At 34.4% G+C, this 27,160-nt stretch overlaps 2 protein-coding genes across 2 annotated transcripts; both read right to left on the reverse strand.

Moving 5' to 3' along the window:
* Window positions 1-369: 369 nt before the first annotated feature.
* LOC110708375 (probable alpha,alpha-trehalose-phosphate synthase [UDP-forming] 9) lies at window positions 370-7,681 on the reverse strand. The gene is made up of 4 exons (XM_021886501.1): window positions 7,427-7,681; window positions 2,099-4,124; window positions 1,389-1,656; window positions 370-1,308 (listed from the first exon to the last, which is right to left on the reverse strand). Exons 2-4 carry the CDS (start codon window positions 4,078-4,080, stop codon window positions 985-987), a joined length of 2,574 nt encoding a protein of 857 aa, XP_021742193.1. The 5' UTR covers window positions 4,081-4,124; window positions 7,427-7,681; the 3' UTR covers window positions 370-984.
* An 11,815-nt stretch (window positions 7,682-19,496) lies between these two features.
* LOC110707642 lies at window positions 19,497-20,138 on the reverse strand. Its single transcript, XM_021885669.1, has 2 exons — window positions 20,045-20,138; window positions 19,497-19,921 (listed from the first exon to the last, which is right to left on the reverse strand). Exons 1-2 carry the CDS (start codon window positions 20,136-20,138, stop codon window positions 19,497-19,499), a joined length of 519 nt encoding a protein of 172 aa, XP_021741361.1.
* Window positions 20,139-27,160: the final 7,022 nt, after the last annotated feature.

Below are 27,160 nucleotides of genomic sequence, written 5' to 3' on the forward strand. Positions count from 1 at the left end.
TAGATGCCTACTTCTCTTTATTATGTAAGTAATAAGTGCTAAAAATAGACATCTAATAAAGGGACGGAGGGAGTAATGGTTAATGTCTAGCCTAGGTTCTTGTGACCCAAAAAAAAAAAGGGGGGGAGGTCATTTTCATTACACCCATGTATCAATTGTATAAATCATAAACAGACAAGAAATGCTAGCTATCTCCATCTCCATCACAACACCATGTGCAGCCTACAAGTGAGGCATAATGTATATTTCCTCATGTGGACCTGCCTACGCTTAACATCTATCATACACTCGCACAACCAAATGCTTCATCTTTGTCACAGTTCACTGCACAACTTGCTCAACCATTTTTAGATTATAATACGTAGAAAATTCAACCAAAAAAGAAACAATCGATTTTATATTATAAAGAACAACAATAGCCGGTTTTCTACTACTCCATGGGTTGTCCATGTATACAAAGACATTTACAAGGGCAAAACATACAAGCCCATTTCCAATAACAGTTAGCATATGACGAAGTAATACACAGAAACTCACTCTTTTTTCCGAATTTTGATTCAACGGGGTGTAGAAGAAGCCGCTTATGTCCGCCTAAGCTTTTTTTGTTAGCAACAAGTATCCTGTTGACCTCCATGTAAGATCAAGTCGGATATCCCTATGATTTTTGTTCATGATCATCCAAATCACTTTGTTAGAGACAATAAGGGAACCTTGACATCAAACTGATTTTTGTACAAATTGATGGGTGGAATCTGGTGCAATTTAAAGCAACCACAGTTGTATGACGATCTGCATCAAAGGAACCTTCCTGTCGGAGAACTACACTACTGTCACCATGTACAATTTCCCAATGTTTTAATGTGTTCAAAAGATTTGAAATCCCGCGAGATCACAGGAGTCGAGTAAAGAAGGAATCCTGTGAAAACATATTTTCTGGCGTAGACACACTGGGCGGATCTATAACTATAAGCACACATAGGCCTACTAGAACGTACTTTCAAACGAGACTTGAGCATGAGGATTATACCGAGGTTTTTGAGTTGAGGCAGCAGCTGCTAGGCCGCCCAGCAGCCGTAAGACATCAGATGTATCATCAAGATAGTACTTCGCTTTGCTAGGCTTTTGCCCAACCGTGCAGCAGAAGACCTCAGGAAGCCCAGGTAAAGATGAACCTGAGAACTTCAACAAGCTTTCAAACATGTCTTCATCAGATCTGTCGTCCCCAATGCACACAAGAAAATCTGGTCGTTTTCCATCATCGATTAACGTTGTTATAACTTTCTCAACAACAAGCCCCTTGCTAACACCCTGCTAAAATCAGACAGACCGATTGGGATATGGAGTGGCAAAAGGGAACAAAAAGGAAGGAGAGTAAACTAACAAATTACCTGTGGCTTAACTTCAACAATGTTGTGACCCCTGGCAACAACAGCTGGTTCATTGGCAAGCACATTTTCAAGATGGTCCATTAACTCCATTGCTTGCCAGGACCCAAAGTCAGGATCTGCATCTTGATGGTGCCACACTAAGGCACTTTCTTTACTCTCTATGCTGGATCCATCTGTTGCCTCAGTATACGATCTCATGATAGGTTCAACAATGTCTTTCCAATCAAGCTCTGCAGTATTAGATTCCCAATCAGCAGCTTTATTCGACCTGCAAGAAAAAAGAAAAAGTTAAAGCAAGACAAGAAATATCTACAACTGGGGAGCTATTGTGTACAACTAATTCGTGGATAGTTCAAGTACATTTATGAAAATCAAAACTACTCCAAATATAAATCTAGTAATCTACTACAGTATTAGCCATTCTAAAGACAATCAAATGTTATTGACTTATTACAGTATGTTCACATTTGTCGGCAATTAACTTCTTTATGAACAATCTTTTTTACTCCCTCTAATAGTGTTTTGCCCTTACTCTCTTCTACGCTCATATTCGTCCTCCACTTCTTAAAGACATCTTCTACCCTTCACAATATCTACTACAGCATAGCTGAAGCCCAGGTTCATCCTCCATCATCGTTGTCAGTCACTATGAAAAAATTGACTTATACCTCAGGAATATCATAATTTAAAATTGTACATAGTCAACTTACCGTAAGAAGTACCCATGCTCAGCAGCTATCCCCAACAACTGACATGGGCTGAGCCATTCACTTAGTTGAGCTTTTCCTCTACCGCTGACGATGAATATTGTGTTTTTGGGATCATTGCAAAGAGCATTCAAGACAGAGATAACTTCAGGACTTGGACACTTGTTCATACTTGTTTGTGGCACAATAGTGCCATCATAATCAAGAAATATCACTCGTTTAGTGGTCCTCTTATACGCTGAGGCAACAAAGTCAACATTCAGCTTCCTGAAATTTGGCGAAAGAGAGACAACTCTGAAACCTAGCCCTAAACCAAATCCCCAACACCGCTTATTATAATGGTTTTGGCATGCTCTTTCCAGATCCTGCACAAAGCTGCGTGCCCAATAAGCCACGTCATGAGAGCTAACATATCGATAATGTTTTTCGTGTCGTAATTGTTTCTCAGTAGCTGGCATCGTAAGAGCCATATTCAAGGCTTCGGCAACAGCATCAATATCCCATGGGTTCACTCTGATCGCACCACTGAGTGAAGGAGAGCATCCTACAAATTCCGAGACTACAAGCATGCTTGTGTGAGGAGTGTCTGATTTTATGCCCAAAGCTTCATCTAAAGCAGGTGTTCCTTGCCTGCAGACAATATACTTGTATGGAACCAGATTCATTCCATCCCTAACAGCATTCACTAGGCAGCATTCAGCTAAAGCATAATATGCTGACTTCTCAAAACGAGGAACAGGGCGATCAATAATAACTACAGGCTCATAACTTGGAGAACCATACATCTCATTGATCCTTCTTGCAATCAGATAGGTCTCCCTCTTTGCTTCCTGTACATCCTTTCCTGAACTTCGGGCAGGATTAATGATTTGAATAAGGACCAACTTTCCCTGGAACTCTGGATTCTGAAGCAGCAGTTGCTCTATGGCCAATAACTTCAGACTGATTCCTTTAAATATATCCATATCATCAATCCCAACTATCACTTTTTTCCCTTTGAACTGTTCTTGAATTTCTTTAACTTTGACTGATGTGCACGGAAGATTCAAAGCAGATTCTATCCGACCAACATGGATACCGACAGGCAAGATTTTAATGAAAACAGTGCGACCAAAGTAATCCAATCCAATATGCCCTCGCTTTGATGCATAGTCCAATCCGAGCATCCTACTGCAGCATGACAGGAAATGCCTGGCATAATCAAAGGTATGAAAACCAACTAAATCACAATTCAGCAGGCCTCTCAAGATTTCATCCCTTACAGGCAAGGTTCGGTAAATTTCCGACGAAGGGAATGGGCTATGCAAGAAAAATCCCAGCTTAACTCGATAGAATCGTTTCCTTAAAAAAGTAGGTAGGATCATGAGATGATAATCATGCACCCATACATAATCATCCTCAGGGTTTATGACTTCCATTACTTTATCAGCAAATATTTTATTAGCAGAAACATATGCCTGCCAGAGTGAGCGATCAAAACGATCACCGTGGTCAGGGCACATGGGTAGCATATAATGAAATAGTGGCCACAGGTACTGCTTACAGTACCCATGATAGAATTTCTTCTGGAGGTCCTGGGGCAGAAAAGTAGGAACACATTTAAATTCCTTGAAAAGCTTCTGTGAAACCTCATCCTGCTCATTGATATCAACATCAGCCTTCAGAGAACCAATGTAGATAATTTCAGTATTGGGTGGCAATCCATTTTTCAACTGTAACAGAATTAAATCCTCATCTACAGTAAAACGCCACTTTCCAGTTTCCAGATCCCTAGAGGCATGGAGAGGCAGCATATTAGCAACAACAATTATTCTCTCACGAACAATTGAAGCCTCTGTATCTTCATCACTACTTTCACGGCCATCCAAGTCAGAGATAATCCCAGGAACAGTCATAACCCTTGGAAGAGTTCTAGTGGTACATGGGATATCCAGTAGATCACCAGAGACTAGGCCCAGCAAGTTTCCATATGATTTTGATCCCATGGATAATAGTAGCTCTTGTCAAACAGCTTGACCATACAGGTTATCTGATCATTGGAAAAAATAAATCGATTAAATAAAACATGAAATGTTGACAGACAATAAGAGCAGAATTGCTAAGATAGTGACCAAAAAAAAACCCTTCCTCTACCCCATTTTCCTGCCTCTTCCCCTACATAGGCAACATCGGAAAATTACTTGCAGCAACTAAACGATACACAAACAAATATATATACGGAATATGATTTAACATATTTTCAGCAATCCTTGGTAACAACATCCAGAAACTTGGAAGATTGACAAGCCATTAGATTATACATCATAGACTGGGTCAATAGGATATTGCTACTCCCTCCATCCCCTTTTGCTCACATCAGTTTTCTTTTTGGCCTGTCTCTTTGACATCGCCTCATTCTATTAATGACTCTGAGAAACCACCACTTTACTCTCACACTCACTAAATTTGGTCCCACCGATACCCAATCTCAACTAACTCTTAAGCAGCCAAAAATTAAAAAAAGTAACAAAGCCTCAATATGGCAAACAAGATGGGATGAAGAAAATATTAATACAATTCCTTTGCTACCTAATAAGCCTAAACTGGAGAAAGCAATAATCCAAACCTTTTTAAGGGACAACTTCATATGAAGAGGTAACTTTGAAATTGATAATTACCTATGCTATGCGATGATACCTCAAGTAGGATAAAACTTTATAAGTGACAGTATAATCAAAACTCAATCACTAAACATATATATATACGAAGTACTATCATTCAGTATGCAGTCAATGGATGCCACGATGGTCCACAAAGATTAACCACAGGGAAATCAATATTAAAAAAAAAAAATAACTCATGTTCAAGATCACTAAAACTTCGTATGTGTAATTGGAACTTTGTACTTTCGTAGAAGGTCTACTTTGCACAAAGCTTGACTCAGCCAAGTGCCAACACTAATGTACTGTTAAATATGGCAAGCCCAACTTGTCCAACGTGATTAGTGGGGTCTCAAGACATGTGGTGGGTTTCAGATTTGGTTATGAAGGAACAAAGTAAGCAAAGCAAAGGCTTGGTGGCACTATCACGAACACAAGTATTGCCTGTACGTGGTACAAGAAGGTGGCAGTTTGAGGGTTTTGATAGCAAGTAACTTAGTCTTCTTACCTTGGTTGATTTAAGACTCTAGTATTCATATTCCTATTTAATTGTAATCATTTTATATAATAATAAGTTTTTCTAATAACTTTTGTATCCTAGATATAGTTAGAGTTTAAAATATTAACAACTTTGGTGTAGGGGTATGACTCCATATACTATATAAAGGGATCATGGGTATCACTTTTCATTGCAGAACAGCAAGAAGAGATCACAAACACTTAGGTTACCAGATTAGAGTTCTTGAGAGGGATGGGTTGTATCTCAAAGGAACGTTGTGAGCGTTGCTAGTTCTTGTTAACTAGTTAGTGACAATGTGACAGTTGGTGACTTTTTCCCTATAAATTTGTGTGGAGTGCTTCCCATGTAAAATATAGTTTGACATTGACATTTTCCCTTCCGCTAACATGTACAAGTTCTAGGGAGCTCAAATTGGAAAAGTTTATTAATTAATAAATATATAATTAAAATAAAAGATAAATAAAAAGAGAGATCATTGAAATACCAACAAAAGATTTTCAGTTAAGCAGACTTGCACAGCATTCTAGTTAAATCTTTTAGAGATCACAAATATATCCTACAGTATATAAAAATAAGATCAAACTACGCCACCCCCACTTCAGCAACAGATGCATATTGAATACATGCAACATAATAAACATAGGAGTATGCGGGAAATACAACACAGCACCAGAACCACACAAAAGTAAACACAAAAAAAAGACAGTGAATAACGAACTTAAAAGACATTCACAAAATCTTCATCAGGCCATCAAAAAGCTACTTAATTCTACAAGGTTTGGAAAGAATAAAGGAATAATTATAAATTCATACAGGGTTAGGTCACCAAATGATGAGCACATGAGATGAGAATTTCTCAGCATATATAACAGCTTGAGTCATGAATAACTCTAAGTTGTGATTAGATGGTACCCATCTTAATCCAATAAAAAATAAATAAATAAATAAATAAAAAGTCGATTGATACCAACAAAACTTGAAATTTCTATTTTTTGTACTTGTTGGTACTAATGAAGAAGCATTTGGGAACTAGGATGGTACCAACTAAGCACAACTTGGTACCAATGAACGTTATAAGAAGCTACAGGCTGAAAAAAGATCCACATACGATTTCTATACACTCAAAATCTGTAATAAAAAGATCAGATATAACTACTTTCAGGATCAGTTTTTCTGTAATCTTTTTAGCTTCTTATTAAGTCAAGTTTCTCGAGTTCCCGGGTGTCATATTATATGTCCAGTTCCACCCACCTTGGATGAGTACTCTATGTGAAATGGAAAATATAAGACATTGCTAAACTTAACTTCAACCTTCAGACAAAATTTCAAAACTTTCCTACCCCAAACTCAACAAAACCTAAACCCTCTTCATTAAATGTAAATTATTATAGAGGAAAATTAAATAGCCCCATGAATTAGAAAAAGTAGTTGAAGCTTTTGATACCCAATATTCTAGAACACTCCTTCACCATTAGTCATTGCAGCAAAATCCCTAGAACCACCCTATTTTTTATGTTTTTATATTTTTGGTCAATGGATATTTTCATGTTGACAGTGACCTATTAAATCAATACTTCAAAAACTAAAATTTTCCTAACTTATCACTAATAAATCCAAAAAAAAATGTCAAATTACCAAACAAATATAAAGAGGCTATTATTAATACTCAGACAAAGCAGCATCAAAATTCCATATTCCTTTATGAACTAAGTTAATTAACATAGCTATAAATAAGACAATTTAATTAATACAAAAACCAAGTAATGATAAATCTAGTCTGATACCAAAACACAAATCATGAACAAACACACCAATGTCTAAAACAAATGCGAATGTCAAATTGTCAACTAGTTTAGTTGGTAAAAATTTTGGGTCAGTATAATTCTAGACCTCGAATTAAATCCCATCAACATCACTACCCTTCACGCCTCTATAAAAAATTATACTCCTTAAAAAATAACACCCAAAAACCAAATCAAAGGGAAACCCAGAAAACAAAAACGATCTGGGTATTCAAAAAGTTCACTAATTTTACTCATCAATTATTTTAAAAAATAAAATCAATAATAAATTAACCCAAATTAAAGAGGAAAAAATGAAAAAAAATGCAAAATTTCAGATCATAAGAAAGGGGAAAAAAAAAAGGTGAAAAACAAAAATGAGTTGACTCACCAGAATAATGGCAGAAAAATAAATATATGAGGAGGTTGAAGAATGTGAACGCACACTACTCAGGTAAGAGAGAGAAAAAACGGAGGAGAAAAAGATGAGAGGAGAGAGAAAGGGAAAGAGAAAGAGATGGAAGAGAGATGGTTGGGAGTTTACGTTTACCATGGTTAGATTTAAACCTTAGTTTGGATAAGGTTTTATTTTTATTTTTTTTGACAAGCAAGGTTTTATTAATAATATTATTTTAATTAAAATTAATTTTATTTAATTTTAATTTTCATGTGTTTGACCCTTTTTGTTACTTTTCATTACAAAAATACCTACCCATGCCCTTAACCTTACCCTTACGGGCCTTACCTACTTCATGGTGACCTAACTTCTAGGATATACTCGAAACTTTTTTTTTTTTTTAATGGAAGTTTCTTTTTAAATGGAAATGAATGTATATGTATATGATTAATTTAGTAGAAAAGTTTGCATCTCACAACTAGGCTAAGAGATTGTGGTTAGAGTCTTAAAGGCATTTTGCCTACTTATAAAGTGTCTAGTCTACTAATCCGGATCAGGAGAACCTGTGAGATATTTCAATTCATTAACGCTATTCTCCTTGTGTATTAAATGAAGTGATGAAATGAAAATCGGAGCCATAGATCCATGTTAATTTTGTGTCTCCATTGAAATGGATTCTTTTGATGTGTTTTATGAGTTGCTACTTAATTACTTCGTATCAAATATGTCGTTCATTTACATATTTGGAAATGTGAGTAAAGAAATACTATGTAGATTTTAGACTATTTGTTAATTGTTATATAACAAAATATCTAGAAGAATATGCTCATAGTATCAAATGGATCACTAAGGAAGATTTGTTTTATAAGACATAAATTGGTTGGAATGATTAAATCGGATTTTATTACCACTTTGTTGAATATTTGTTCATCACTTATAGTTAGCAACATTGTTGGTAGAATCGCGATCCGAATCGTAGGATCGCATACGATCTCTAATTTTAGCCAAATGATTCGAATCGGATGCAGAATCGCAGAGCAAGCAGGATCACTATAGGATTATTCAGGATCGTACAGGATCAGGTAGGATCGTGTAGGATCGTACAATATCGTACAGGATCGGACGATCCTGTTTTTCACTTCTATTATTATTAGATTGACAGGATCGGATAGAATCGTGTGGAACCGGTCAGAATTGCGTAGGATCGGTCAAGATCGTACAATCCTACTTTTTACTCATTAAAATGAGCCTAAAGCAATCAAACTTTTCTCTAAGCAGAATGTGTATCTAGTTATATAGCAACCTTTTTATTACTCCTTTTATCAATTTCGTAGGATCTTACGATTTTACAACCCGATTTTATCAATTCAATCCTACTCCCCTCGCCAATCCAATGTGGGATCCCGATTCTGACAACCTTGGTTAGCAAACGAAATCAAACCATTGCTAATAATGGTTTTCCTTTAAAAAAAATAAAAGCAAAAACTCCTTTAGACTTTCATAGGTAAAGAAGCTTCAAACCTGGCTTTGATTCCTTTATAGACGATACCCAAATCTATGCTAGTCAAAATTTTCAAGAATGACTTAGTTCAACCACATTTAACTTATAGATTTTCATTTGGAGAGAGTTATCTCAATGCTCTTTTAATTTCAATATTCATGTTTTATTCTTAATTATACATCAGATTAGTTGGCAGTTTATTTATTTGTACTGTAAGTGTAACACTTAAAGCAAAATAGAGGGAATAGCTAGAAAAGAGTTTCAACAATGCAAGTTGCAAGTTTATAAATCATCATGCATGTACAGATAACTAATCAATTAGTGTATATTAAATTGACCTGGTGACTGTTGAATTATTTATTTGACCTAGCTAGTTGATAAGATACATGGAAGATAATTAATATTCTAAGTTAGCATCAAAGTTGAGCTATAACATTACATGGTGCGGCTCAATTCTTATGAACAATAAAAGTGCGATGTTTAATTATTATTACTCCGTATTATCTTTGGATTAATTTATAAGTTTCACTCATACTTCACACACACTTCGTATTCATCTTATATACTTCGTGTGCACAAAAAAAATCTTATATACTTCATGTATTAATTATTATTTTATAATATAATTAATGTATGGTTCATTCATCCGATCCCATGGGTATTAGAAACAATGTGTAATCTACCTTAACCAAATTACTAATTGATACATTATTAATTTATTATTATAAAAAAGTTCATCAAACTCTCTTCAACATGTATGTAGTGATAATCTTATTAAAGGTTCTTTTATCAAGTAAAAGTTAATAATTACTATTATTTTGCACTATTTATATACTAAGGGTGTGTTCTATTCACATGATTTTACTTATTTAAACTTATCTGAGCTTATTAGACCCAAAGTATGTGAAAATAAGGTGAGCATAACAAGCCCTCACTTGAATTGACAACACATTTTTACAACAAATTGAAAACAAATGTTATAAATAATGTTGCTAAATTATTAGTTTAATTAAAGTTGCACATTAGCAACTAGGGGTGTTCGCGGTGTGGTTTGAGATTTTTTTCCAAACCGCACCGCAAAATGCGGTTTGGTGCGGTGCGGTGCGGTTTACGGTTTAACCATATTTTTTAAAAAATTATAAATATTTTTTTAAAAAAAGACTTTTTATTTTATTTTGTGATTATTAATTTAAAATTTAAATATTAAACTCTTTTTTTAACTTTTAATTGGCCAATAGTAAAAAATTACATCATATTTTTAAGCTATTTTATATATATTTTTAAATAGAAATAGTATAAAGTTGGTATGTATAACGGTTTGCGGTTTGACGGTCTAAACCGCATACCGCATCAGAGTGCGGTTTGCGGTGCGATTTGGTTTAAAATATTTCGGAAACCGCACCAAACCGCAAAAGTGCGGTTTGGTCATTTTCGGAAACCGCACTGCAATTTTCAAACCACAAGCCGCAAAATTACGGTTTGGTGCGGTCTAGACCGCACTCTGAACAACCCTATTAACAACCATTCTATAAAATAATGTTGTTGAATTATTAGTTTGGTTAAAGTTGCATATTAGCAATCATACTAGTCGAAGTGTTATAAGTTTCTTAAAACAAAGGAAGCATAAATTTGTTTGATTAGGTTGGACATTTAATTTAAATAAGCTTGGTCATATTGTGAATTTGTAATTTGTAGCCATAGTGCATAATTGACAGAGGGAATTGAAAAAAAATACCCAAAAACAAAAAAAAACAAAAAAAAAAAAAAAAAACCAAAGGGAGTTAATTAATAATAAATTTATAACCTAATATATGAATTAATGACACTTTATTTGTGGAGTATTCTATATCTAGTTATCCACTATGCATATCTTTAAATTATTATATGATCCAACCTCTTTTGGTTGGTTTGGTTCAAACTTCTAAGATAGTGATAATAATTAATCAACAAATAAATAAATAAATAAATTATTATTAAGTGTACATTAAAAATGTTATCTTATTGAACACTACGAGTACATGTTACGGGTATAGCGCAGTACACTAGTACATGTTATCCAATGTCGTCTTAGCCTAGCTTATTAGCTTCTTTTTTATTTGGTGAAGAGCTTAGCTTCTTATTTAATTAATCAACAAAGTTAAATTAGTCCAGTCAAACAAGAAAGTGTGAACAAGTCGAGTATACTTGAATGTGATCCACTAACCTCTATAGTTACAGGTCAATATCAGAGTTGATCTTTTCCTTTAATTAAAAAAATAATCTCCCATCCTCAAATCACTGTCCTTATAGGCTTTAACACGCATATTAATTAAGATTATATAATACGGTGATGTAAGTTTTTTGATTGATATGAAAAAATAATCGTAGTAGATTTTTATCAATTAAAAATTATTTAATTATATCTTTAAAGAACAAGTAATATTACATAAATGAAAATAAGTTTTAATCAGTAAAATTAACTTAAGTTTAGCAAGATAAAGTAAATTTGACTTGAAGAGATCAAATATGACCTAATTTGAAGGATTGATCACATGGAGTATTACTCCGTATAATATTTGCATGATACCAATAGAAAGTAGACACTATATTATTAGATGGATAAAGTACCCAATAATGGTGGAAGTCTAAGAATTTTAGCTTTAATTTTGATAGTAATTTAATAAGGATTTTGTAGGCCTACGTATCCTAAAAAGAATGTAGTATTTGCATATCATATTAATATGTTATATATATAAAGGTTTATGTCGAAATATTAACTCTTAAGTACTTCAGCATTAGTTGTACTAAGTAATAATTATATTGAGTGGGATAGATAGGTGATTGTTGGCAACAACTAACCAACCAAGTTGTAATAAACAATGTTTAACGGCTAAAAACTGTATTATACGTAGTATACTATTAACTATATACTTCATTTCTGGATCCATTAGTATTACAGTTGTAGATTTAATTTACTTTTGGACCACAATATCACATCAAGAAGCATGCATGTACCAACCTTGATGAAGGTCTAAACAACTACGGAGTAATATACAAAAAAGCATAGATTATAAATATAATTAAATTTATAATAAGTAGTTATTATGTACGGAGTATTACGTTGTACGTATTGATTAATATTCTATTGTTAACGTCTAGAGCTTACAGCAACTCGTAGTTACTAGTACAGTAAACCTAAGTACTAATATAATTCTTTTTTTTTTTCTTTTTCTTTTTTTTTTTCTTTTCTTTATTCGAGTAAAATGTTTTTGAACATGCTATTTTGTTGACTTTTGAGTTATGACTTTTTAAAGTTTCGTTTTTCTGTAAAGTACTGTATATGAATAATCAAAATCATACGAACAAGTTAGGATGATGTGATTGATGTAGATATTAAATTATTAATTATTGATGATCTTATTTTTTTGAAAGACAAGATTAATAATTAATAATCTTATATCAATGCATGAATAATTTCTTTATCAAAAGTTATAGGATCTATACAAGAATAGTAGAATACAAAACATATTGATATTTTTTTTTTTTGACAGCCAATTAAAAAGAATTGTAAAATGTGTACTAGTATGTTTTTGTAAAAATAAATAAACACTTTTCATTTTCTCTCATAAATTAGGGAGTTTATTCAGTCCAAGACATAGGCCATGTTTGGTAAATGGCTTATTGGTGGCTTTTTTATGTTAACTTTTGGCTTTTGGCTTTTTATGTAATCAAATAGCCAAAAAAAGTGTTTGGTAATTGACTTTTTATTCAGCGAAAAAGCTGGCTTTTAAGCCAAAATGAAAAAGCTGCTATGAGTAGCTTTTTTTGTTGGCTTTTGGCTTGTTGGCCCACAAATTATCTAATTAACAGCCAACAGCCACCAACTAAATTTACCAAACCTTTTTATAAACAGTCAGCTTAAACAGCCAATTTCAAAAGCCATTATAAACAGCCAAACATTCTAGCTGGTCAAATAAGCCAAGTGAACCAATCAAGCAACCGCTAACAACCAATAGTCATTTGCCAAACAAGGCCTATAGTTGTATTACTTGTGTATGTCTTTAAGACTATAACCGTTTTATCCCGCCACTTAGACCTTGTTTAGTTCAATTTATTATTACTTATTTCAGAAAAAATAAGTTCAAATCAGATCATCGTTTTATGTGTAATTTTTTATCGCTAAATATCTTTATTTCGTAATGATAAAAATTATGAAAATTACATATAAATAAAATACACATTATTACGAATCTAACAAGACTCCCCACTTGGTATATATTTTTTCTTATTATAGATTATCGTGTAAACTTAAGGTCAAACTTTGGTCAAATCATATCAGATCAGATCAAATAAGCAAAAATAAGGTGAACTAATCAAACCCTTATACAAATTAGTATACAAAATTGCATCATTTTTATGTTATGAATCTACACAATATTTATTTCAAAGCATATTTGATGGAGTTGGTAGGAAACTCACCTTTTAATTTTGAAGTCACAAGCTCGAGCCCACCAACTACATTGTTTGGAAGTAAGGCAATTTCTTTACCTTTCACTCGCGTATCTAGACTAACTTAACCTATAAGGCCCTATTCACTTCACCTTAAAAAAAATTATTCAGTAAAAAAAATTTCAGTTCGGTAAAAATAATTTCAATTCCGTAAAAATCAGTAACTTTAAAGAGAAATACAATGGACAATCAGTAAAAAATAATTTCAGTTCAACAAAAATAATTTCATTTCAATAAAATTAATTTCAGTTCAGTAAAAATAATTTAAGTTCAGCAAAAATAATTTCAGTTTAGTAAAAATAATTTCAGTTCAGCAAAAATAAGGTGAAGTGAACATGACCAAAGAGATGTTAATTCAATAGAGTCTTTCGTGTTACCTTATAAAATATATCAATCAAATATAAAGTCATTTTATTAACCAAATTTAGATTGTACTATACTTTCTCCATTTTTCAATACTTGCAATAATTCCTTAAAATGAAAAAGTCGCAATACTTACACACACTATATAATTCAAAAGTTTTTTTAGGTGAAGGTTGCACTTTTACCCTTATTTAAAACTCATGGTCCACTTTATTATAATCCTATTATTTTTTTAACCTCATTTTAAATGTTTAATTCATATGAGCTCCGCTTTTCTTATATTTCATGAAAAAGCGTGTATTATAAATACTTTGTGCTAAAAAATACGGAGGAAGTATAAATTCAAGCAAATGAAGCCAAAACTATGCACCACAAAACTTGAAGCTTAATTGAAAGACAACACCATTTTCTCCACTTTCTGCCTCCAAAACCACAAATACTACGATAATTTTCCTATTTCATTCACCCTCCTCAAGCCAATCAAATGATGCCAACTCAGCAAATCATAACCAAAATTAAAAACCTTCTTACGTGGGTCCCACCACTTAGTTGTCAAAACCCCCCAACATCAAAGATGGCCCAAGAAGGATTCTCCAAATGCCGCCGGATGTCCAATGTCTTGACACGTGTCAAATCACGTGCTGTAAATGGGCCACACGTCTTTCCTTTTGCCTAAAGGCCATATTACTATTCATTTTATTGGATAAACCTCTTGGTTTCTTCCTCATAATAATTTTGGCCTTTTTCCTAATTCAACTTTTTAAAAAAAAAAAATATTTATCAAGGTAGCAAGTTGAATTGGCAACTCCATAAAATTATTTATACGCTTTTTTTTAGGTGGATGGGAGGAATTATTTGTATGTTAATGACCAACTAAATAACTTATACAAAAAATTTATACTAATATATTAGAAAGTCTTTCTAAAAACGTTTATGTGTCACGTCATTCCCTCCTTAACAAGCATTGTGCCACATCATCACTTAATAACACGTCATCACCACTTAACAAAACAAGAGTAACATTATTGACAAATTAATATAAAAAAGCCTATCATGGGTTTCAAACACTAAACCTTAGGGAAGAAAGTTCAAACTCCTTACCATCTTAGCCAATAATGAATCATGTTATTTTTTTAAAATAAATACAACTATAAATGGCAGTCTCAAAATAAAAAGGAAAAACTAGATATGCAACTTGATAAAAATAAATAAATAAATAAATAAATAAATAAGAGGAATATAATCAACATTTTCCAAATAATGGAGAGTTAGAAATTATGTTCCTATACTTTTTGTTAATTAATAGCATTTTTTTTAACAATGTTAATTAGTAACATTATGCTTAACATTTGTGCACAATATACTCAAACAACCTATGCTTTATCAATTCATAAATTATAATACCACAATTATAAAACATATTTGAAAAAAAGGGGGAAAAATGATGATAGAAAAAATTTCATAAAAAAAAATAAAATAAATAAATTTAATCAAAGCGGTAATCCGGTACAACGCCCGGGCCGCACACTAGTTATCAACTTATAAGGTGTTTATATTTACTTCATTTTAAGAGAAAAAAAAAACATGTAATTAATCTAGTCCCATAGTTTTACATATACTTACTTAATAAGAAAAATAAATAAAATACCATTATCTCGTCTCTGAATACTTGCAACAACTGTTTCTTTCATCCGAAATTTAGTTGCAGCATTTCTTATGTAGTGTAGTTGATTATGATCTTAAAGTCATAGCTTCATCTATTCGATATCAACTACATATGATTCTTCCGAATGGAGATTCTCTATTTCTTTCCCTAACTTTCCCTTCTTCGGAGTTTTGTGTAGGAATGTTGACCTATCTATAAGATGTCTTGATCTTGATTAGAAAAAACTTTAAAAAAAACAAAAGCTAATGGAATGAAAAGATCATATGCCAAGATAAGTAATAATTGGGGTATTCCAAATGTAGAGTATCTTTTGAAGGAAAAAGAATGGATTTTGACCAACTCATCTTAAGCATATAGGAAGTATGAATATAATTTTATTTTTAAATTTTTTTTTTAAAAAAAAAAAAAAAAAAAAAAAAATCAAGCTAAAAGAATATTCTCGAAAATTTTGATTTCATGTTGTGTTTTACTATGTAGAATTGTAGCGTGATCAAATATTTTTTAGTAGTATCTTTGATAAGATTAGAAATCATACGAAGCTCTGTTTTGTTTATCTTATTTTTACTAATTTTAACACTTATCAATTTAGATAAGAGAAAATCAGGAAAAATAAGTTATTATAAAAGTTGCTCATTTACAGGTATAGCAAGATTAGCCCTAGGTATTAAGACTATACATGACATCAGCAAATCACCTTTAAATTGTCTTAAGACAAAACTTTACAAAAATTATGCACTTATGAAGCAAAGTCTTAACAAAGTCTTAAATGGAGTTTTGAAAATTTAAGACTCAACTTAAGACTCATCTAAATACTTTATACACTGTATTTTGCTTATACACGTATATCATAGCTCAACTTTTTTTTTTTTTTTTCCTGAAAAATATTATCGTTAACAATAATTTGATTTAATTTATTCAAAAAAATGTAAAGTGTAAATTTAATTGCAATTGACTGTTATATTTATTTTATTGATAAAATCGTTTGTTGTATTTTAATATAAAGTATTCCTTTATTTTCTATTTTTTGTTGTATTTTAATCTAAAGTATTCTATTATTTACTATTATTTTCATCAACAAATTTAAATTACAAAAAATTGTAAATTTTACGACTATGATATTATGTATATATATATCACGATATTCATGTAATTTCATTATTATTTATAATTTTGTATCTAGTTGTTTAATATTATTTTTCAGCTATGTAAGATATGTAACTTGCAACACCATTTCAAAATTATACTATTAAAAAATGATATATAAAAAAAAGGAAAATAAAAATAGTACATGTATTTAAGAAATCTTAAATGAGTTTGAGGAATGAAGATCTAAATTTAGTTTAATCTTAAAGAGTTTTAACATAATTATAAAATATTAAAAATTATTAAAATATTATGTGGCATGGGAAATTTTTTTTAAGACAAAGACAGGGCTAATCTTGCCAACATAACTTTTAATAAATTTATTTAAGTGAAAATTAGGTAAATATAACAATATGTCAATCTAATTACAGTTATTGACTAAGAGTAGAGGGGGAGAGGACCAAGTAGGGATGGCACGCAATGGGGCGGGTCAGATGCGGAGGATGGTACCTCCATACCCATACCCGCTTAAAAATCTTATATCCATTCCCGCCCCACCACCCGTGGTGGGTACAATATCCACATCTATACCCGCCCCGTCGGGTACAAGATCTTAGCCCCAACACCCACTTGGATATCTATACCCACCTTAAAACCGTCTCAAACCCACTGCCATGATGCTATATTGTATCACATTGATGACAATTATATCAAATTAGATTAAAAAATTTAGGACCCTTACTGTTTGGGCGAATTGGGTCTTAGGGGGTAAGTTTCATAAATTCTAAATTCTTCTAAAGGAAATATAGGCGGGTATAAGGTGGGTATGGGACGGGGCAGGTATGAGGCGGGTCTACTCTGAAATCCATATCTGTCTTATCACCCAGGCGGGTATACATTTTGTAACAATCCCTGCCCATCACCCGCTAACCCTTCCTCCATCCCTGCCCCACTAGGGCAGGTATGGGGCGGGTCTTCCATTAAACTCAACCCACTGCCATCCATAGGACCAACTTCGTTATGTAGTTATGTACGGAGCAACTAATACGTAGGTAGACAAAAAAAGAAAAAAAAAATAATAAAATAAAATGAGTACACTAGAAAGCAAACTTATCCATTCGCCGCATTAATCGGAAGGCGATGTCCAAGGTGGGGACTGCACACCACGTGGACAACTGCCCATAAGGCGTGCTTCATTTTTAATTAATATCTTAAAAGAAAAAAAATTATTTATAATTTTCATTAGGCAATATTCCGTCTGTCCTTATTTTTTGTCCTATTTGACTTTTTACGGTTTTCAAGACACGTCTTCAAACGTATATATCTCCATTTCTATATGCGTAAAAATTATAAAAATTTGATATTAATAAACTATACAATGAGACGGTTCTAATTAAATCCCACATGAATATATTATCACTTATATATCAACGAGAATTCATGGTCAAAATTTTAAAAGTTTGACCCATATTTTTGCAATGGGATAAAAATTAAGGGATAGAGGGAGTAACTTACAAACGACCAAGGGATAACTAAAATTAAAAATATTAAATTAAAATGAACTTTATTGCACTGATCAACACGTGATTTGACATGCATTCCTAAATTAATTCCATTTTCATAAATATTTTTATTGTTTATTCGTAAACAAGATCCAATTAATTATAATCAATCAATCAATAACTTAATACTAAAACAGACACCGGGATTGACATGTGTCACATTCTGGTGCTGTTTTTCCCCTCCAAAACTCCCCCCCTCCTTTTAGCAAAAAATATTTTATTTTTCGAATATTTTTATAATAAAGCTATAATAATTTAGTATTCCAAACTTAGATATTATCTCTATATAAAATGTATTCCTATTTATTGTGTTCTAAAATTTTCCATGCACATTTACCTTAAATAGTTTTCCAACTCTTTTTTAATTATCTTTTAAACGAGTATTATTGAGTTTTACCGAAAAAGTAATAATAAAATTGATTCATATCGAAGTAATTGATTTTAAAACATCACTTTAATATATTTTTTCCAATTTACTTATTTATTTATTTTGTTTATTAGACTAATGGAGTATTAGATATGACCATAAAATAAATGTAGTGTTTGACAACTATATTATATGTCTAATTCGAAAATGTAAAATATCAATCAATTTTTTGTTATTACATTATTAAAAAAAGTTAATATCTTAGTAAATACAAAAAAGTTATTATCTTTTGTTGAAACACTTTATTGACATTATAATTTTATCATATTCAACATTCATAAGACCACTTCCAATGGTGGGCAAAATAATGCTTTCCCAATATCTCTCTACCCACTTTCTCTCTCAACAAATCAGTTTTGCCCATGGGCAATTTTTTTTTCACAATTTCTCTCCCAATGGTGAGCAAAAATAATGCTTGCCCACCACTCTCTCTCTTACTTTTTCAATACCCCACCATTACTTTCTCTCTCCTACACAACACTTCTTTATTATTAATTTCATTTATATTTTAACAATATTACTCCAATTAAATAAAAACTAGTCTAAATATGTGTAAATTATTTTTTTTATTTGTGTTGTTTTTATCGGTAAAATATGTCGTTAAATTATGTATGTTAGAAGAAATAATGGTAACAAAACGCTAAAAATTTCGTAAATGTTTTTATTTATTTTAAAAAGCGGTACAATACTAGAAACCGATTACATTTGAAACGTCATGCGTAATTAAAGTTAGGGAATAAAATAAACAATCAATTAAAAAAAAACACGACTGCGCACGGAAAAGTAGATAGGCCATAGTAGTTGGCCTTATTTAAGTCGTGCTAATTTTTCCCTAATTAGTTGGCCCGTGTTGTAACCAAATATGTTCGACTAAATCACTTTTCAGAGATAGATGAGTTTCTCTATCACGGAGGGAAGATTTTCGTTGTAGAAATGAGGTAAAGTCAAAGTTGGTAGGTCGGCCTACGTTGAATTCAAACGGTGGCGTTGTAGACGTTGATGCTGTTGTGTAAATTTTGTTGATCTTCTTCGTAGAAGCTTCTTATAATTTCGGCTCGAGTGTAGTTGTGTCGCTTATCTTCAACAATCATGTTGTGCATAATGATACATGTTTTCATTATGTCCCGCAGTATGTCCTCATCGTACGCCAGTGATGGTTTTCGTATTATTGCAAATCGAGCTTGCAAAACACCGAAAGCTCTTTCAACATCCTTCCGAGCAGCAGCCTGGTGGTCAGCGAACATTTTATCTTCATGAAGTTGAGGGTGTGTGATACCCTGAATAAAATTTGCCCATTTTGGATAAATGTCGTCGGCTAAGTAATAAGCCATGTTGTATTCATGGCCGTTAACTGTAAAATTTACCGGAGGAGCTCGACCATGCAGAACCTCATCGAACACTAGTGAAAGGTGCAACACATTAAGATCATTACAAGATCCGGGAATACCAAAGAAGGAATGCTAGATCCATAAATCCTGATCCGCGACGGCTTTCAGTACTAGCGTTGCTTTCTTATTTCTACCAGCGTACTGCGCTTTCCAAGTGGTTGGACAGTTCTTCCATTCCCAATGCATACAATCAATGCTACCTATCATGTCAGGAAAACCACGCATCATTTTGATGCAGTATTTGGGCCAAATCATCAGTTGTAGGGTTTCGCAGGTACTCGGTTCCGAACTGATCAATGACCCCGGTACAAAAACGTTGAAGGGTAACTCGAGCGATTGACTGACTTATTCGAACGCATTCATCCACGGCGTCTGCAGCCAAGCCGTAGGCTAACATTCTTATCGCAGCTGTACATTTTTGCAGAGGTGATAAGCCGAATTTTCCAGCTGCATCCCTACGCTACTGGAAGTAAACATCACCTTCAACGACCTTGTTCATTATACGTAAAAATAAAGGTTGTTGCATTCGAAATCTCCTTCTAAATTGGTTGGTGTTGTACACGGGATTATCGGAAAAAACAATCATTAAACAGCCTGACATGTCCCATTTCCCTATCTCTTCTATTCGTACCCCCTCTGGGTGTTTCTGTAGTGGGTTGGGATTGTGTTTGGGGCATGAGGAAAGTTGGGGGTTGGTATGTGAAGAGTTCATTGACAAGCGCACTTTAGGGCGCGCTTTAGAGCATATTTTAGGATGATTTTGGATGTATTTGGGGCCGCTTTGGCCGATTATTACCTTGTTATGCTTACGTTCCCCATATTACGTGCTTCACGGGTTTTCGATTTGTTTTTGATGTGTTTTCAGGTAATATCAACCGAGTTTAATCGGATCCCGAGCCCTTGATGCGTAACCGAGCTAGCCTTGACCGGAGTCCGAGGAGTTAAGGAAGTTCAAGTGCCGTGCATTGATTACATAGCACAGGCAGCACGGCCGTGTTACCATAGGCACACCCGTGCTGGCCTATAAGCAAGCAACCCCAGGCAAGGCAGCACGGCCGTGCAAGCCAATAGCACGGCCGTGTCAGTATCCACACACCCGCACGGCCGTGCAGGCCATTAGCACGGCCGTGCCAGATGTTGCCCGTGCCCGTGTCAGCTTCAGTATGAGCCCCGAGCTAGAGCATATTCAGCACGGCCGTGTCATTTTTAGCACGGCCGTGCCAGGAAGCTGCACGGCCGTGCCATATATAGCACGGCCGTGCCAATTTGAAGAAGAAATCCGGTTTACTTACTGACAAGCTAGCACGACCGTGCCAAATACAGCACGGCCGTGCTGATCCAGGGTTAACTGCGCGCTTGACTTCTCCGCATTAGAAGACGTATATAAAGCCCAACTTTAAGAGATTTAGAGACAGTTTTTTTAGAGATAGTTTTGAGAGCCTTTGTAGAGAGTTATTGGAGAACGTTCTTAGTATTAGAGATTCATTAGTTTTCTTAGAGATATTTCTAGCGATTTTAGTTTTCTTGGATTGATTTGAAGCAAGATTTGTGAAGATTCTTTGTATTATTCATTGACGACGGATATCAAAGTTCTGAACTTTTCCATTGATTCGCATCAATACAATTGGTATTATTCATTCTTGTTTATTAATCAAGCTTTATTATTCCTTAATCAGAATTCATGTTTATATCTATTATGCTTTTGGAATTCATTATTGCTTTGATTATGAATATGTGTGAGTAGTCTCCTAGCTAGGGTTTCGGGATGAAACCCGGCCTAGGTAATCTATGTAATTGAGGATTGATTTTGATAAACGGATTGTGATTAAATTGATTATATGCGATTGCATGTTAATTCATTATAATAGGAGTAGCTAACCTAGAATCTTGAATTTGATTGCATGATATCCTTGATTTGAACAAGAGATTGTGAATTGAGTATTTCATTATTGAATGTGGTTTGATTATGTATCGAGTAATGTTAAGTGCATGAGAAATCCAAGCTTAGTATTGCCCGTTGTCTTCCTATCACATGATATTGATCAGACTTATAGTCTTTGCATATCCCGTTTGTCTCTGTGATTCCTTGTTGCTTAGTTACCAATGGTTAGGCGGATTCCCGTTCTCCCTAGTGTCTTAGTTTATTGATTTATTCCATCTTATTAGTAGTATTTTAGAACACCATTTTCCATTGATTTCGAACTAGCTTAGGTTTAAGATTGATTTGCAATTACTCACGTTCCTCGTGGACCGAACCTTTATTTGCCATTGTACTTGGTTATAGGGTGTTCGTATAAGTATTGTTTGATTGAGAGTTAGATTGTAGCGGCCGATTTAACCCTCGTCAAAATGGCGCCGTTGCCGGGGAGCGGTGTTTGTTAATTGCTTTTTGATTTCTTGAGTCTAGTTCATCATAAAAAAGCACAAAAAGATTTTTCCCTTTTGGCTACACTTGTAGCCCTTCTATTTAATTGGTCTGGTTAGTGTGTATGCGCAGGTCTAAACAGAGAGAATTAATACCCTTCGATCCAGAAATCGAAAGAACTTTGAAGAGCAATCGTAAATCTCGATTGACGTCATCAAACTCTCAAGGAAAGGAACACAACACACAACAGGTTCCAATGGAAGACATACCGCGCCAACCCAATCGGCCAGCACCACGACCCCTTAAGGAGTTGGGAACTCCTGGGGCGTATAGAGCTTCAAGTGGGATTGCTCCACCCACTACTGAGGCCAATGATTTCGAGATCCGGCCGGCTATGATCACCCTCATCGAGAGAAGGCAGTTTAGTGGTGCCAAGCATGAGAGCCCTTTGGCTCATTTGAACGAATTTGAGAAGTACTGCAATACCATCAAGGTTAATGGGGTGAATCAAGAGTTCGTGAGATTGAAGCTTTTCCCCTTTTCACTTATTGGGAGAGCTCTCAAATGGTTAGAGAAGGAGGTGAAGCCGAACTCTCTACACACTTGGGATGATGTCACGACAGCATTTTTGGGAAGATTCTATTCTCAAAAGAAGACGGCCGATGCTAGAGCCTTGATTCAAGGGTTTCGACAAAGGAGTGGGGAGTCGATCTATGAAGCATGGGAAAGGTACAAGGAGTACCAAAGAGAGTGCCCACACCACGGAATCCCAACATATCAAGTTTTACAGATTTTCTATGGAGGATTGAGTCCTCAAGGGAAGACCAGTTTTGATGCGGGAGCAGGTGGCCCAATAATGAACAAAACTGAAGAGCAAGTCATAGATATTATCGAAGATGTGGTACGACACCACATGGATTGGCAAGACGGCGAGCGAGATGCTGTGAACAAGAGTGGAGGAGCGGTCTATTCAGTGGACCACCTCCTATTCAGTGGACCACCTCAATACCATTAGCAACCTGACATCACAAATTACGAACCTCGGGAAGGAGATGTCAGTGGTTAAAGCCAAACTCGATTCCGTGCCATTGCAAGATCTTCCCTCCCAATCTAAGGGGAGAGGTATGAATCCTAATCCTTCCGTTTCTAATATGCCTGTAGGATGTATTTTCTGTGAAAACTGTGGGTCTTATGATCATTATACTAATGCTTGTAATTTTGATCCCTCATATGATCCTAATAATAATGATGGTAATAGATATAATAATGAACAGGTCAATGCTATGTCTTATGATAACGGACCTAGGAATGACAATAATAGATATCTGCCACCTAATCAAAGAGGGAACAATTATAATCAGGGAGGTAATGATTTTGATTATCAAAACCAGTGGGGAAATAGGGGCCAAAGGGACCAAAATTCCCAAGGACCCTATAATTAACATGGTGGTTTTGGAAATCAAAACCAATACCAACAGGGTAATCAAATGAATCATAATTCCCAAGGGAAATTCAATCAAGGGGGAAACGGCATTAATAATAGGGGAAACTGGAATAATAATAAGGGGTACTCTAATCAAAATCCCCAACAATCTAATGTGCGTGGTTCCCGAGCTACAAATGATAATTATTATGCTCATGGACCACCACAGAGATCTAGCTTGGAGGAAATGATGGAGTCCCAGGCCAAAATGTTCAACACTTTTATGTCCACCACTGATAAAAAGTTTAGTGAAGTGATGACACATAATAAGATGCTTGAAACCCAGATTTCTCAGTTGGCTAGTGCTATAAAAGATGGGGTTGGAGTTTCAAAACTACCGCCTCAAGGTATTGACCCTAAAAACACTGTAAATGCTATCACCACTAGGAGTGGAAAGACATTGAGGGGGAGCGATGAAGTAGTACCCCCTAGGAGTCAATCTGTGACTACACCTACCACTGATACTGTTATAGAGAGTGAGGAGGAGAGGACCGGAGAGAATGATAAAACTGTAGAGGTCCTAAATGAAAAGGAAGTAACACAAGTCAAAGAACCCAATCTATTGCAAAAAATTCCTTACCCCCATAAGTTTGTGAGACATAAGTTGGATGTTCAATTCGGTAAGTTTTTAGATACTTTGAAGCAAATTCACCTTTTCCATACCATTCACCGACGCTATAAAACAAATGCCTAACTATGCTAGGTTTTTAAAAGATATATTGAGTGGTAGAAGAAACTGTGAAGGGGTAGAAACTGTTAACCTCACTGAACACTGTAGTACTATAATAATGAACAAAATGCCTCCTAAGTTAGGAGATCCGGGTAGCTTTTCAATCCCTTGTGCTATAAACAAAATGAATATTGATAATGCTTTGTGTGATCTTGGAGCTAGTGTTAGTCTCATGCCATATTCTGTTTATCAACGATTAAATATAGGAGAACTTCTTCCCACTAACATATCCCTTCAATTAGCCGATCGATCGATCAAATTTCCAAAGGGTAAAGTGGAAGATGTTCCCCTAAGGGTGGGGAAGTTTGTCATACCTGTTGACTTTGTGGTCCTAGATATGGATGAGGATGTTCATATACCTATAATTCTAGGACGTCCTTTCCTAGCTACTTCGGGGGCCCTTATTGATGTAAAGGGTGCCAAGATTTCATTGAAAGTAGGAAAGGAGGTTTTAGATTTTGATTTAAATAAAAATATGAAATATCCTTGTTCTACTTCTGATAATTGCATGATGGTTGACACTGTTGATTCCATTGTCTCTGATATGCGTAACGAATTATTCTATACTAATCATGATTTTGAGTTGAATGAGAACAAGGAAAACAGGGACATGGAGGAGCAATTTCTAGATGCATTAGATGTGGCCACTACAAAGGAGGCTAATGAAGCACCAAAGGTAAAGCTTAAACCCCTTCCAACACATCAAGGAAGGGTTTCCCCTGTGTTTGTAGTACCTAAGAAAGGGGCGGTGACTATTGTCAAGAATAAGAATGGTGAGCTTATCTCCACTGCAATGGCAAGTATTGATTATGGGTAACCTGTAATCCATGTGTTGCGTCAAGCTAATGACGTTAAAGAAGCGCTTCCGGGAGGCAACCCGAGACCCAGTCAATGAGGTACTTTTCTCTTTCCCTTTTTGCCTTCTAGGTAGTCTCTCGATGCCTGACATTGAGGACAATGTCTATACTAGCTTGGGGGGGGGGGGTGAATGGTTTCCTTGTTGATTTTCCCTTGTTTTTCTTCATATTCCTATAAAAAAAAAATAAAAAAACGAGTTTCTTTTGGTTTCGTTTTGGTTTGTTTCTATCTAACCTGTGCAGATATGAAGACTCATGGAGGTAGCATTAGGAGCTTCGCCGCATCTCATGCTGTCTTAGTGTGTTTTCAAGAAGCATTTGGTGAAATCTTTCCCTTTTTCCTTTAGTTTTTTTGTTTTTGTGTGCTTAGGATAGTTTAGTTTAGGAAGAAGTTGAATGGTTCGAGGATGTTTGATCGGTTCTAAAGAACCTGGGATCATTGATGTTGATATCAATTGATCACTTGTTTGTCGATTGGGATTATTATGTGATTTTCATGCCTCTTTATGAGCCATTTAGCTTGTTTAGATTACTTAGTTGTTTATATATGTGTGCAATATAGGAAAAGCTTCTGTTATGAGAATGTGTAGTCTAGTTTATATGATTTGCCTCATAGTCTTTTCCTATATTTTTGGATCGTGATAAACTTGTCTAATTGCATAAACTTTTGGAATAATGCTCATATTTGGATTCGAAACGTGAATGAATATGTGTGGAATATCTATTTCTACTTAAGCCAGTGATGAATACACAGTTTGAGTCTATTGTTGATCAATGTAGACGAGTCTAGGCGAAGGTAGTTGGTTAGAACGTTTGTTATCATGTGAAACTCTAAGCCATTGAATTGTGGTAAGATGGAGTCGCTTCCCATTTGTGGATTTGATCCCCTTAATTGGTAGTTGTTTTTTATGAATCCCGTGAGGTTTTATTGTTCTAGCCTTCATCATTCTTCTTGAGTGGCATATTTGGATCCTTGATTACGCATGTTTCGATCTTTGTGTTGACTTGTAGATCCCAAGACCGACTTGACACTTTTAAGGGAGGAAGAGGGCACCTTTTTCATTTTTCTTATTCTTGTTCCTTTTATTTTGTTACAAATTAATTTTCTTTTTACATCATCTTACTTGCTAACCATGTTGAGCCTTTAATTCCATTCATGGTTACCCATGTTACAAACCCGATGGCCGATGTTTTACCAACCCTTAGTTGTGAAGTGTTTACCTCGCAAGGTTTGTTTGAGCTTATTGTGTACAAATCAAGAATAATGATCGATAGTTGGTTTGAGCAAGTTTGAAAGTGAGCTTAATTTTAAAGATGTAATATGAAAATTTGTTTTAAAAAAAAATAAAAAAAAAGAAAAGAAAATCAAAATAAAAAAAGGAGAAAAGCCGTCCGAATTATGAAAAAGGCGAAGACATATGAATAAAAGCATTGAAGTTTGAAAAAGGTGATTTGAGTGTGTATAACATAGAGAGTTTGGGATGTGTAAAAGTGTGATCAGTGTTTATTGTGGAATGTGAATTGCATCTCTTGAGCTTTGTTTTTGAGAATCGTGATTCTTGCGCTTCATTTAGGATTTAACTCCACATTTTAAATTGTTTTCACCACCTTACCCATTGCCAATACATTACAACCCTTTAAGACCCTTAGACTTTAGAGGTGTTCGGTTCTCAAACGGTGGAGGGAGATACCTTTCAACCCTATGGAAAGATTATGCGTAATCGAGATGTCGGGATACCTTTGTTATTTCCTCAAAATATCACTTTTTCCGGTTCCTTCGAGGAATCACGAGGGGCCAATTAGGGTGGTGATTTG

This window comes from Chenopodium quinoa, unplaced genomic scaffold, assembly GCF_001683475.1.
Source record: "Chenopodium quinoa cultivar QQ74 unplaced genomic scaffold, ASM168347v1, whole genome shotgun sequence".
NCBI lineage: Eukaryota > Viridiplantae > Streptophyta > Magnoliopsida > Caryophyllales > Amaranthaceae > Chenopodium > Chenopodium quinoa.

Excerpts from the sequence above, each read along its gene's own strand:
- LOC110708375 (XM_021886501.1), bottom strand. The coding sequence starts at position 4,080 with ATGGGATCAAAATCATATGGAAACTTGCTGGGCCTAGTCTCTGGTGAT. Across the intron at positions 1,657-2,098 it reads GAGCATGGGTACTTCTTACG|GTCGAATAAAGCTGCTGATT; the intron begins GTAAGTTGACTA and ends TTTTTCTTGCAG. Across the intron at positions 1,309-1,388 it reads TTGTTGAAGTTAAGCCACAG|GGTGTTAGCAAGGGGCTTGT; the intron begins GTAATTTGTTAG and ends TGATTTTAGCAG.
- LOC110707642 (XM_021885669.1), bottom strand. The coding sequence starts at position 20,138 with ATGATGCGTGGTTTTCCTGACATGATAGGTAGCATTGATTGTATGCAT. Across the intron at positions 19,922-20,044 it reads TTGGAAAGCGCAGTACGCTG|TGTTCGATGAGGTTCTGCAT; the intron begins GTAGAAATAAGA and ends ACCTTTCACTAG.